At 35.7% G+C, this 14,089-nt stretch overlaps 1 protein-coding gene across 3 annotated transcripts in view; it reads right to left on the reverse strand.

Moving 5' to 3' along the window:
* LOC100177284 (disks large homolog 2) overlaps positions 1-13,369 on the reverse strand; it is a 28,447-nt gene extending 15,078 nt beyond the window's left edge. Inside the window, exons 1-11 of one of the 3 annotated variants that reach the window (XM_002131465.5) lie at positions 13,257-13,369; positions 12,395-12,526; positions 12,033-12,172; positions 4,149-4,274; positions 3,439-3,486; positions 2,988-3,041; positions 2,647-2,771; positions 2,187-2,285; positions 1,130-1,245; positions 665-801; positions 8-263 (exon numbers count right to left, since the gene is read on the reverse strand). In XM_002131465.5, the coding sequence (XP_002131501.1) occupies positions 8-263; positions 665-801; positions 1,130-1,245; positions 2,187-2,285; positions 2,647-2,771; positions 2,988-3,041; positions 3,439-3,486; positions 4,149-4,274; positions 12,033-12,172; positions 12,395-12,526; positions 13,257-13,275 (1,252 nt within the window). In that variant the 5' untranslated portion in view covers positions 13,276-13,369. Of the gene's footprint in view, positions 1-7; positions 264-664; positions 802-1,129; positions 1,246-2,186; positions 2,286-2,646; positions 2,772-2,987; positions 3,042-3,438; positions 3,487-4,148; positions 4,275-7,921; positions 7,982-9,160; positions 9,315-12,032; positions 12,173-12,394; positions 12,527-13,256 lie in introns of those variants that run through there. The other 2 variants (XM_018815266.2, XM_026837613.1) reach the window with 2 other exon arrangements.
* Positions 13,370-14,089: the final 720 nt, after the last annotated feature.

A 14,089-nucleotide genomic window follows, 5' to 3' on the forward strand; every position in this document is an offset into this window, starting at 1 on the left:
AAGGCACCTTTAATGCCGCTTTCAATAGATGTAGCAGGTGGAAGATGACGTTCCTCCTGGAACAACTCATCTGATGGAGGAGGGAGGACAATAGGAGCAACATCCTCTTCCTGGGGATCGGATGTTTGTATGGATGGGAGGGGATAATGAGAAGTGATGTTGATGGATTGACGAAGTATATGAAGATCAACAACATTGGATGTCCCTTTTAATATTGACACAGCTGCTTCGTGGGATAAATCCAAGACGGAAATGCCGTCAACCTGGTGTGGAAGTGGTGTGTTACTACTACTGGGGTAAAGGTTTGATGCTCAATGCTGACGTCGTTGTGAGTATATTTGTAGTTAAGAAAAACACTTGACTGTAATTGCTCCAACTGAGTGCAGCTGGCTTCGCGAGCAGCACAGGTTTTTATTTTTTTAAAACATATGTAGCTGACTTTAGGGGCCACACTTTCTTTGCGGGCCTTATTTGGCCTGCAGGCCGCAGGTTGCACGCCCTTGCCTAAAACGATTAAACCTCATAAAATTTGTAATTCCTTTACGAGCGATACTCACTGACATTATTTTATTTCATGTTTTGCTAAATTTCAATTTAGTTTTTAAACCCTTGGTGTTGTAATAAAAAACCCCATTGAACCACATAAAACATAAACGACACTTACAGATATTATCTTATCTCCAACTTGCAGCACCCCGTCAGCCTCAGCTGCCCCACCTTCAATAACCTTGGTCACGTATATGCTATTGTCACCAGGTATATGTTGGTTACCAATGCCACCTGCTATGCTGAAGCCAAGACCTGTGTATTGAGTGGGTGGTAAGTATAATGGTTTGTGATATTGAATTAAGCGCCTTGTGGCCAAAAGCATTGGTTTCAATGCTTGAAACTTTTGTGGGGGGGTGTGTGTCCTTGGGCAAGATAACATGACCAACAGTGAGTCCTTGGGCAAAGAGAACATGACCAACAAAAAGTTACAAATGTGGTTTCTTATAAGCAGGCACAATGTGTATGAACCGGGTTATAGCGACCCTCGTTTCCCCAAAAATAATTTATAGGGATGAGGTCTTCAGTAAGGCACACCGTGTGCATAAATATACAAACAAACAACATTAATTGAAATACGAACCTTTAGTTCCTTTCACAAGTTGAATATCTATTTCGGTTTCTTCCAAATTCTCGTCATTTATTTCATGTATGGAGCGTACGGTTGACATATCTTCCAATGACCGACGAATCCTTAATCTGGGTTGGGAGATGTAATAGTTGAATATAAAGGTAAGTATACCCTGTTGATCATATTGAAAATATATTGAGGAAGAACTTTTAAAGAGGTTGAGGCAACTGTAAGAGGGCTTGATTTAGGTAAAGGGAAAAATGACAGTACTTGTTGGTTGTACTGAACAATTTTTTATGGCTAAATCAAGCACACCTATTCAGTGGCAGAGGCATGGCTAGGGACCTGCGATTTTGGTCTAGTGAGTGTCAGATACTTTTATTTCTTGTGAAATTATTGCTTTGATAGTAAACATACAATATGGCATCACTTTAGTAAAAACAGATTTAGTTTGGGTAAAAAAACATTCTGTATCCAAAGTTTTTACATGGGGCTCCATTTAGCCCAGGGGTTCCCAAACCACGGCCCGTGGGCCATCTGCGACCCGCAGAAGCAAAATAAATGGCCCTCAGAGGACTTCAAAATTACCGATTGCATACGTTCACAAATAAACATATTACTTAAAAAAATCTTCTAAAAATGTTTTATTGATTTCTGTAATATTTTACATTATGACTGCCACAGCATCAGCCAACCTTATACGCTTGTTACTCTGGTAAAATAGGGGTTATACCGCCGCATGATTCAACAAAAATACTGTAAAACTTTGTCTTTTACTCCGCAAGTACGTAGTTTAACCTGTTCTAGAAGCCATGTTTATTACCAGCATATGTGTCGAACTTCCTGACCTAACTAACAGTATTCGTTATAACCAAATTTTGGCCAATACAATTCGCGTCGCCAATATAGCAAGGAAAACCTTGCCCGACGCATAATTATGATTTCACATATTGGCCCGCGATAAAATAAGTTTTGGAACCCCTGATTTAGCCTATGAAATAAGGGCAACCTAGAATAAAATAATGTGTTGTGAATGTATAGGTACATTGTAAGCTTAGTATGAACTTACACAACTGTTGAACCAGCCATCTTAAGAGCATTCACTGCATCAGCATGGCAGACATTGCTTGTGTCCACGTTATTGACTGCCATAATTGCATTGCCAGCTCTGAAACAAATGGGCACGCAAGTTGAAAGAACGAGGGAACACAAATCAGTAAATAACATTTATTAGGCACCAACACTCAGTTTCAACCCTTACGTGCAATGCATCAGTAGTGCAACATACCCTGTGTCAAATTTATTTTAACTATATTCCGTTCCATATGTCATTGAAATTTATATAAACTTTTCCCATATACACCATTTTATTCCCTTACCTATTTATCAAGGTCAAAGGATAATAGTAAAAAGTCTTTTTTGCTGCTTTGCATGATAATAGGAACAAAATTAAAGTTTTTTTACTGAAGGAGCCCAAACACTATTATACATTAAAAAATTAAGTATGTAATTTCAAAGCAATGACCCACCTCAACCTTCCATCAGCTGCAGCAGCCCCACCAGGTATAATCTTGGTGATGTATATACTGCCATCTTGTGGCTCAAGTGGGTTGTCACGACCACCAGCGATCGAGAATCCAAGGCCAGCACTTCCCTATTTTAGGAAAGAGGGTTATAAATGGGTGGTTGTATTATTTTCTGGGGGGGGGGTGTTGTTAGGGTTTAAGATATCGGGTATGATGCCTGATGTTGCTACCAATATGGGCAAGCCTTGGACAAGAGGTGTTTTGATGATTGGTTGAACAAATTGTCACCATAGAAAAAAATAGATAGACCAAATTGTCAGCATGGAAAAAATTCTCTATCTTACCCTTTCTAGTAGAATGTCTTCATATTCGTATGTTGGTTGTGGCATTGAAGTGTGCTGGAATTAAACATCATATTAAGTTGTTGTTATGGGTAGGTGTAAGGTGACTACACAATTACAACTATGTAGAAGAAAACAATGCATAGGAAAAGTTAGTAGTTGCATCTGGCCTCAAAAAACAGTGGATTGACTGATTACTGCTATACCACAAAATACTGGGTTTGTAGATTGACATTGCCACCACTGTGGCATATGTGTCGTTGGGCAAGACACTTAACAGCAATTGCTCCAACCCAGTGGCCACTAAGGGGTTGTCCTTGTCCAAATTGTTAGCCATACAAAAAAAGATGTATTACTAATGTACTATTATATGCTATACAAGAAGATATTATATGCTATAGAAGATGGCTTACAATATCACTACATAAGCACATTAACATGAAGATATACTTACAATAACTGGTGTTGTAGGCATGAATGGTTTAGTTTGATGGCTGTCCAACTGCAATAACAGCAACATATTAGCATATATGCATACCTACTAAATGAACAATACGTCATTATAGAAAACTATGCTAAAATATAAGTGGGGTCATGTAAGACTTTAACAGTAACTGTGTGTGACACTGGCAGTGCAATGTCAAGTATGGTAATATATTAAAGTTATGTGTGCAAGTTAGTGCATATCAGAGATTAATTTAAACTTCAAATCGATTCAAAATTCAATATTTTCATGAAAGTGACATGCAAGTCTTATCTTATATCAGAGATAATCAATTTTATAAGATTGCAACCAACTATCTATAACCGAGGTCCTTGGTGGGATACTAATCATATAATACACAACTTCTTGCCTACAGATATTAAACTTTAAATCATGGTTTAGTAGTTTCAGACACACAATGTGGCCTGGTGTATCAGACGACACTCATGTTTTAACTTGGCAGTGAGCATGAGGTGTATGAATACACCATGTGTGTCTGGTGTATAAGAAGACACCCATGTTATAACTTAACAGTGAGCATGAGGTGTATGAATGCATCATGTGTGTCTGGTGTATAAGAAGACATTTGTGTTCTAACTCAACAGAGAACATAGGGTGTGGGAACACGCCATGTGTGCCTTTAAACATCTACAGCCCGACAGTGAGCATGGGGTTCTTACATTTGTTGTCATCTCAACAACTTGTGGATGATTCTTCCTATAATGAGGATCGAACCCAGGATCGGAGGATGTCGATTTAGCGATGTCTCCATGTGAGAGTCTCTCCTCATCTTGGTAGCGATATTTCTGGAAAAATACAAAGTTTAAGACTTACATATGTGTAACGGTAAGGACCTATTGAAAATGCTAATGGTAGCACCCTGGTAGTGGCCAACTCTGACCTAAATCCTAGGTCTAACTTAGCATACCATACAACATACACATACAGAATACAGCTTAATAAACTAATTTTACAGTATTTCTAATATTTTTCTAAGTGTTTACCACAGCCAACGCAAATACAGCTAAAAGTTAAACGTATTATTCCAGCGTTTACCTTCAGCACACAATTACGAACGGTTTACTAAATTGCGTCGGCAATTATTAATTACCCCGACTTTCTAGGGCTTAGGTCATGTATATAGAAGCATGCGGGTTTGGAAAAATGTACATCAGAATAAATCAGCCTTGCTTCTTCGTATTTTGTGGTTTGATTAAACTGCACAAAGAAGCCGCATATACAAGGGGGTCAATTACACGCTACGTTATTGGATCGCTGCCAGCATTCTATCGACGCCATTATATAAGGCCTCGTATAATTATGTGCAACGTATTAACTACGGTGGCGAATTAACAGCAAACCCCAGAGGTGCTGTGTGTTGTTATAAGGTTCGATTGAATGTTATGCGATTAAGACGACGTGCGAATGAATAAATGAACATGACCTATTTATTCTCGCGTGGCGGAGACACGACAGTTTTTTATAATGTAAACGGGTATTTTGTTTCTTACGTCTTGTGCCCGCTTACGGGTTACCACCTATGTTAATATATACAACTGTGTATGTTGTTTTGGACATTCAAAATGTATACAAGAACAAATATACAGCGGCCTACCCAACCTACTATATTACTACAGTTGAATCGTATTAACTTTTAATCATTCGTAAACCTTTGGATTACTTTTAAGTAGGTCAAGCGTTTATCATTGTTTGAAGTAAACTTAAAAACTAAACCATGTTTAAAACAAAGTTTAAAAATTAAATTAAGTTTAACGCTAGCTTACACGAGAGTAGCGTTACCGTGGCAAACTTTGTATCGATCTAAGCTCTGCTTGTTATTACTTTAAAGCTACATGACGGTGCTACCATAGAAACTTGGTGGGTATAAAAGATTAACTGGTATTTAACTGGAAACCACCAGAACGCTATATGTAGTAGGGTGGGGGACAATCCGAAGAAGGGACACCTTTTTATTTTATATTTTCGTCCCATTTGGTAGTAAACAAAGAACATTTAAAGAATTATAAAACTGTATCTTAACGACTCCCATAGACAGTTATTAATCGTTTAAAACACGATCAGGATACTTGGATATTATGTGTTATCGTTATGGGTGTCCCGTCTTCTGTCGGCACACAATTATCAAAGGTTTATATCTACATTATTCTCTTCCGGTACCGTTTTCCATCTACTATATATTATTAACAGTCTTCCGGTAACTACAAGACACTTTTAACCCAGATTACAATTCATCTTATCACTTTGTTATCTGAATTAACTAAAAATCCCACAAGCCCAATACATTTTTTAAGTTTACTAAAAAAAAACGTTTTCTGTTATTACGAAACATTTAACACCTATATTGCAATTTAATTGCTTCGTTACTTCAACTTTTTATCTAACAACTTTGGGTAACATTCTAAGATGTATATGATGTTGATGTATAGGTGTTATAAAATTATATTCTGGCAATAGTTTATTATGTGACATTTAAAGGACTAATAGTTTATAATGGACCCTTATATATAACAAAATATTTTATGCCTAAAGTTCCCTTTTAGAATCAGAAAACATTCTGTTTGTCGGTAAATTAATGCAAGCAATGGTGACAAATGGCGCGTGCAATTTCAGCATTAAATTCCCTGCAAATGTTCTCGGGTGTAGGCTTAATGTGAGCGACACATGGAAGGGTATTGACGTGATGGGTCTAGGGATGCACATTACAGAATAATTAGGTATTCTAGGATATCCTAGAATACTTTATTTCGAATCTAGAATTCCGAATCTAGAATTTCGAATCTTTTTTTATTTATAGGAAAAAATATTTTTACCCACACAAGTCAGTTTATTGAGTCTCTCATATTAGTCTTGTTGGATCATGAGCTGTAAAATGATCAAAAATTGTACTATTGGGTAGTTTTTGCGTCATGAAACGTATAGCAGGCTATGAAAAGACGTTGCAAAACGTTTACTCTCGAAAGTCCCACAAACACAATTTTTTTTTTTTCAAAAATATTAACTTTTAAAAATTGTTAATATAGTGTATGAGATGACACATGATGACGTCATTAATAAGAATACCGAATCCCGTAATTAGATTCGAATACAAAAGGATTCGAATCTTACAGATTCGAAATTCTGTAATGTGCATCCCTAGATGGGTCGGGTATATGTCAGTGGATATATGGGGGTATAAGGTTAAATCGGCCTTACATGCAACAGATAGGGCTTATATTGAAACTGTAAAGTTGAGGGCCGCCCAACGCATGACTTGCCCGCCTATCATGTCATTAATTATGCACGAACAGCATGAGGCCAACGGTAGAGCAGCACATGCTATTACAGTATACGTTCAATGCATTCAATATGTGGCCAACGGGTTCTTATTACTTTTTAAGGTTGCTTGCAATTTGGAGGCGGTGTGAATTTAAAACTATCATTACTTTACAATAATTAATAAAAATGGCATATGCAGTGTAAATTTGGGGTACATTCTATTACAGTATACGTTAAATGTATTTGATGTGATTCTAATTACTTCTATGTTATTCTAACTTACTGCAACATTCGGTGTGACTTACGCCGTGGAACTATTGCGTTTACGTTATAATACAAAAAAAAAACAAGTTTTGGCATACGCTGTGCAACGTAACGCTGTACTGGGAATGCATTGAGTTTAAATAGTTTAAAAAACATTGGCATTCCTGCATCGTGCGTTAACTAATCGTTACTGGTTAGTAAAAACCCAAATAAAGTCAAACTCGATGTAAACAAAAATGAAGCTGATACCCAACTTTATTATGTCTCATATATTACTATGTGTCGCTATGCTCCTATTATGGTCGCGTGTTATATTTCGCATGGGCTGTACTAGATACGATGACATAGTATACTTAATTTGCTTGACGTAAGAGAGAATAAAATACACCTTACAAAACCATCATATATTAAATAGCATCACATTATACATAAGCTTTATTGGAGTTAATAAACACCACTTCAAAATCGGTGAGACAACACCTTAATTTCGAGACAATACCTAACTTGAAAACAAGCCAATTGGAAATTGACGCCAATGGCAATATGTGATGACGTATTGATCCACACGATACCGTGTTATTGCCAAGCATTATAATCACGCCAAGAACAAGATACAACGACGAAAACAGCTGTAGTACCAGATACAAGTGAATATAATGCAGCATATTAGACTAGTACACGTAGAAACTAAAGCCTAATGTATTAATGTAACCCTGATGAAGTCTTGCTGAGTAGTGTTATACTGGAAAAGCACATAAAGACTATTTCCTAAGGTTATAGTTATATATTTCTGAAAATAGTCTTTGTTTTCTATTAAATGGGACAAGAACATAGTATGAAAACATGTCCCAATTTACTCCAACCTATTATATACCATTACGGTATTCTTAAGCTCTCAACGTATATAGCTTACCTTACAACCGAATGAATAGTTAAATGTAGCCCGTTTACATTTCATACTACACGAACATAACATTCTGTGCCTGCAAGAACATTAACCCTGCAAAAGCTTGTTTTAAACCGAGATCAATTACTGCACCTCGTCCAACATGCATAGCTAAAATTAACTGTATATCCTAGCAGGTACTGGTCGCGTACTGCTGCGCAGGGTATGTTGTATCGATTAAATTTAAAACATGGTTGGTCGTCAAAACCCGGTAGCTTGGTATACTACAGTGTGCCTATACTCTGAACTGAGCAGTAATTGCATCATGACACTTAAATAAACTAACACCTGCCGATGCCTCAACTTGTTAGGCGACAACTTTAAACAGTATCGTATACGGATTAAACCTTACGCGTACATTAGTAACCGCTAGCGCTAATTAATCAGTACCTTTCTATAGAACGTTAACTGCACAAGATTGAATACTTTTAACTAGCAGCTAGATCGTGGGCCGGTAAAGCAAAGTGGCGCAGTACGGTCTTTATTGTCCTACCATCGATCGAACAAGAACAGAGACAGCATCGATTTTTGGGTGACGAAGGAAAAGTAATTGTGACCCCGGGGAAATTTTACTTGAAGGCGACTTCTGGTATTATTTTAATACCCATATTGTATGGATTGATACAGTGCACTACTTGTAAAGGGAATGTAAGATGGGGAAAGAGAGTAGTAAACATGCGAAGTACAGCTATACTGCGAAGTTGCATGCTAAGATTATCTTTATCTAAAATAGGCTCAGTCCTTGTAATATTTCAATGCCTCTTTTGTGCAATTGGATTAATTTAATGTATTACTTGTACATTAAGTGAACACAAAGGTAGCGAAAGGGTGGTAATTCTGCAAATAAAGTTACAGCTGTAGGAGAGTAGTATTTAGAGTATTTATAACTGCATATCTTGATACGGGTTTAGGTGTGCTGCGAAATTTTCATTAATAATTCTTAATTGCCAAATTGGCAAATTTGTTGGAAGTTTAGCGTGCGCTGTAAGGAATTTATTAAAAGAGTTTTTATAAGTGTAGGAAGACGGAGACGGACGAATTTATAGCATTTAGGTTAAGCTGTTGCCCTGGAAAGGCACTGAGAAAAGCATACACGCAGCAATGCAACTATTTTTGGGGGCAATAATATACAATATGATACAAAAAGCTTGGGTTAATAGAAGTTGATAATACAGTTATTACCACAACACAACACAAAGTACAAACCTTTGCAAAGCATAAACAGGACATTGTACAAGGTTGCTGAATGCTATTTCCAGTGAGATATTATAACGGTATATATGCCCTACATCACAGTTGTGGGTAATATATACAAACATGCGTCTTACACACTAATTTATACAATACGATTTTCTATGCCCTGTTCATAAGAAATTTGTTAACAAGAGAAAAAGGGGAAAATAAATGAAAAACTCAAGGTATCGTAACGACGAAAGAATGTTCCGTTTTTGTAATACGTAGTCATAAAAACAGCCATAAAAATCGGAGATGAGTTTTACTACGTTGCTACTTGCTATGCCACAACCACAACCCAAAGGTAGTATTAGGTACATATTAATAATACTGACCAATAGATCTACGAGAACTAATTATTTTGCTGCAAAATATAACACAACTTTATGACATAGCTTTATTTATCTCATCACCGAAAATGGTAACGAAGACCAAATTAATTAAAACAACAAAAACAATGGAATTAGGGGCAAAGTCGTTAAAACACGTCATGGATAAAATACATACGAAAGTATTGGTTAAAAGCGTGTCTGTTAACTCCAACATACAGGAAACTAACTACAGAACGTAGAGTCTGTCAAATGAATATTTCGTTTGAATGCACAGCTGTATTTAAGATTTAATAGCACGTTCCATACAAGATGCACGTATATTGGTACCGCACTGCACAAATAAACAGCTGAAAATAGAATATTTTCCAAGTAATATCGATTCCTTATCTCGGTTTACCAGACTTAATATATACGCAACAACAAGAATTCTTTAAATTTTAAATTAAGCCTGGAGCTTCAAAAGCGTTGCTAGTTCTATCCTATTAGGTATAAATTATAACTTTATTCTTCTATGTACGTCGCGTGCACGCCTAATCTTTATTAAAAAGCCTGATCACTACATCAAAAGTTATAGTTGCTACGTTGGTGCTAAATTTATGCGATTTTTTGTCTAGTTTAATAGAATGTGAACTATAGCCCTGATCGTATTCAACTCAACAACACATCACATTAGAATCTATACTCTATTCTGCATCATTTTTGTTCCCTAAGGTACATTATACGGGGAAACGTTAAACTGCGGCGAGCATAATCGATACACATGTATAATGCATTGGGTCAGGGAACCGCAAACTCTTCTTGTGGTGTAACATGGCAACATGGAGACAAGGAATAAAACGCAATAAAACTATTCGAAAAGAACTCTATACACGTCGTCACCTCAAGCCTAAAACGCCAGTCAACTTTTTACCCGCCACACACGCGAGTAATTGCTTTAAAAAGCTTACAGTAAAGACGGGCCGTAATTAACGTGGAAAGATCGCAAATTAATTACGACTCTTAACAAGGCTGTAAAAGATGACAAGTCTATAATTAAGCAGCTTGAATGAACTGTAGTAGAAGGAGGGTCTATTATTAGCCCGACGCCACTTTTCAGGACCAAATAAAAATCTGAAAGTTGCAACACAGCCTTTGATAAAAGCAAACAACCTATATTTTTACACATTATAAGTTTTAAAACAACCACTATTAAAAACACTGCGTTATGAGAGTCACCAACGTCGTTTGCCGTGCTGACGTAATTTGCTCTCTAACGCCAACGTAGGGACAAATATTTATAGCAACCGGAGTTGGTCTCTCAAAGGAAGTGCAGACACTGTATCAGCGTGTTTCGTAAAATCAACACACATTGATTACACAAGCAGACTGCAATGCCGGAGAAAAGAAATCAAAATAAACTTTCTATTAAAAAATTAATATGTCACTAGACTCACTACGGTTTACTGCTATTTTTGCTGACAATTTTTATACAAGAACAGTTTTAGTCAAACCAGTAAAAAACAGAACTCCATTTAAAAAGGCTGATTTTACAGCAGTGGTTAACATGCTCTGGCTATCTACAAGGCTAAACTCTGCTTAGGAAGAACCTGACACTTATTTTAGAATCACTAAGCTTGAAAAACCTATACTTTTACAATTAAAGGCCACTGTACCAAACAGTTCACTTTGCTATACAACTGTCCAATGTTTAGAACATGTCTATAAGACACTGCCACACTGGCCATGCTATAACCACTCTTGAATAAATAAATCTATATTCAATACTTCACTATTGATGGGACAACTGTTTGGGAGAAAGGCTTATTAAAACTATTGGCAAGTTATCATTAAATGAGATATTATGGCAATACCTTAAGGAATTGTGGTCAAATATGAAACTCACATTAAAATGCAATTGCCCAGTTTTCCGAATATTAAACATTTAAAATTGGACATTTAAGTGATAGGTCACTATCCAATTTAAGGTATAGAACAGTGCGGTAATGGATAAGATGGATACTGTTAGTACAGTTTTAGCAATTACCAACAACCTTTTACCTTTTTAACAATTTACAGCAAAACAGTCATAAAGACATAATTCTGTAAATATTCTCTGTTTACTACCAAAGGGGTTGATAAAAAAAAGCAAATAGTGGCTAACAACTAAGCTACTACATATGAGCGAGTAGCTTAAGTAAACAATATACACGTAAGTATTTGAGAACAATATACAGGCTTGTGGATTAGAACATGGAAAATGTAAGTGTTGCAATGTTTGCATTTATTTATAATAAACAATAACACATAACACATATCCTATATTTCGAATGACATTGGATTCAACAAGTTTTTTTTAACCCCTGCTTACCCGCAATACTTCCAATGAGCAACAACAAAAATTTGTATTAACACCTTACAAGCATAGACCAAAGACTTAATCAGTAAAAAGTACATAATTATTATACAATTATACAAACATATAAACCAGCTGCTATAAACAGATAATATGCCCATCATTGCTCTATGGATCATACCTTATCGTTGGCATTGTTATTGTAGTGTAGTTCACTAGTGTTATGATGCCACGCTATAGATGAGGGCTCCATGTTTAGTTGATCGCCTCCTATCCGCTGGAAAGCTTCAATCAACGTCACTTCATAATATTCCTGAATGTCTACCAAGGATGAATGATGGCTAGTATATAGGCTGGTAATACAAAACACATACACACCCATAGGCCTCGGTGTCAAACTTTTTAACATGCCAATGAAAGTTGGATGATGATGGTTATTGGGTATTAAATTAAGCGTTCCCAAATTTTGCAAGCTTTAGTCTTAAACTTTATCTGCAATCTAAAGGACTTATCCAAAAATTGAGAAACCAAAGCATGGCCTACCAAGTAACGCATGGAACAGTTCACTTCGAAATATGTCCATAACTTTTTCCAATGCTCCACGTAGAGCCATGTCACCAGGCTTTGTCAGTTTAACATGGTATTGTTGAAGCAATGCTAAAGCACGCTCAGCATCTGAAAACAAAAGTTCAAAAAACATCACAAAGAAAAAAAAAATTAGAAGAATGTAAAGAAAGAATGTGTTTAAGTATAGTAATAAAGAAACAATGGTTGATAAAACATGCTTAAAAAGATTCTATTTGAATAATCAACTTATAATGCCAGTTATATTATTATAATGCCAGTTATAGAAAAACATTTATATTACCTCTTTGGTACACCGTTAGTTAGTTAAAATATATTTCATTTACTGGATAAAGTAGCACATGTTCTATGCTTGAAAGTATACACAACCTATTTGATGAAAACGTGCAACTAATACATGGGCCCATTGTGACAGTTTTTAGTGATACTGATATTTTCATTTAAAATACTTCAAATAAAAACACTTCCTATTTAATCAATAAAGGTCATATTTTTAAGTGTACTTCATATCACCCGCATCACTAAACACTACTTGACTTTTCGTGATGAACATTAAGGTCTTATTTCACACACCTTGTGCCGCTTACAAGTTACCATGTATATAACTTTGTTGGTGATTATTTTCCTGTATGGCTGACAATTTGGACAACCCATTAGTGACAACTGGGTTGGAATAATTGCTGTTATTGTCTTACCAAAGGACACATTTGCACAATATAACACATTCAAAAGTATATACTTTCTTTAAAATGTTTTCCCTGAACCATTAAACTAGTTTGCCTGATTATTTAAATATAAGTTTTAACTTAAATATAAATACCTTGTTTTCTCACAGGCATTATTCTTGCATTAACAGCAGCACCACAGAAACTTATACAAAATACAAAAAGTTCATAACATTACCTGTTTAATTCAATAAATTTTGTTAAATGTAATGCAACTAAAGGACATTAATTTACTGAATCAGCTTTAGCTTTAGAATAAATTTAATTATGTCATAAGACTCATAACAAGTTATAGGCTACTTTTCATGCTAACAAATAAACGAAAAACAAGATATTACAATAACAAATAAACACTGTTTATGTACTATGTTTAAATTATGACATTGAAAATAGTAGTTTTATTACTAAATCAAAAGTCTTGAACTCTTCTGACGTTTACACCCACACACAAGATTAGAAAAGTGTCTGGTCAGATGACAGCCATAATCTACTTAATACATGCTGTATAAAACATATTTTAAATGTATCAACTGAATCTGTGATACATTTAAACAATATATATAAATGTATATACCCCTCATAAACTAGATCTGGTTTGTATACGCTTTCTTCACCAATGAAATTACTAAGGTGTTTAATTTCCCTTTGTGTACGATTTACACCTTTAGTTCATCATTGAAAACTAATCCCGTAATGTAAGCGTTATCTCACTACGAGATTATTAGGTACTAACAATTTAAAATCTAATTAATATACAATTGTAAATGTGATAAACGCAGTTTTTAAATTGGTTCAAATTTGAGAAATACTGTACCGAGTGACTGTACCCGTATGACTCATGTCGGCAAATATTTAACCGAGGAAACCTGTGAAAGAATGCCGCAGGACAAAAAATTGCGGTTTGAAAACATTACATTTAATTGCTGAT

Source organism: Ciona intestinalis, chromosome 1, assembly GCF_000224145.3.
Source record: "Ciona intestinalis chromosome 1, KH, whole genome shotgun sequence".
NCBI classification, from domain to species: domain Eukaryota; kingdom Metazoa; phylum Chordata; class Ascidiacea; order Phlebobranchia; family Cionidae; genus Ciona; species Ciona intestinalis.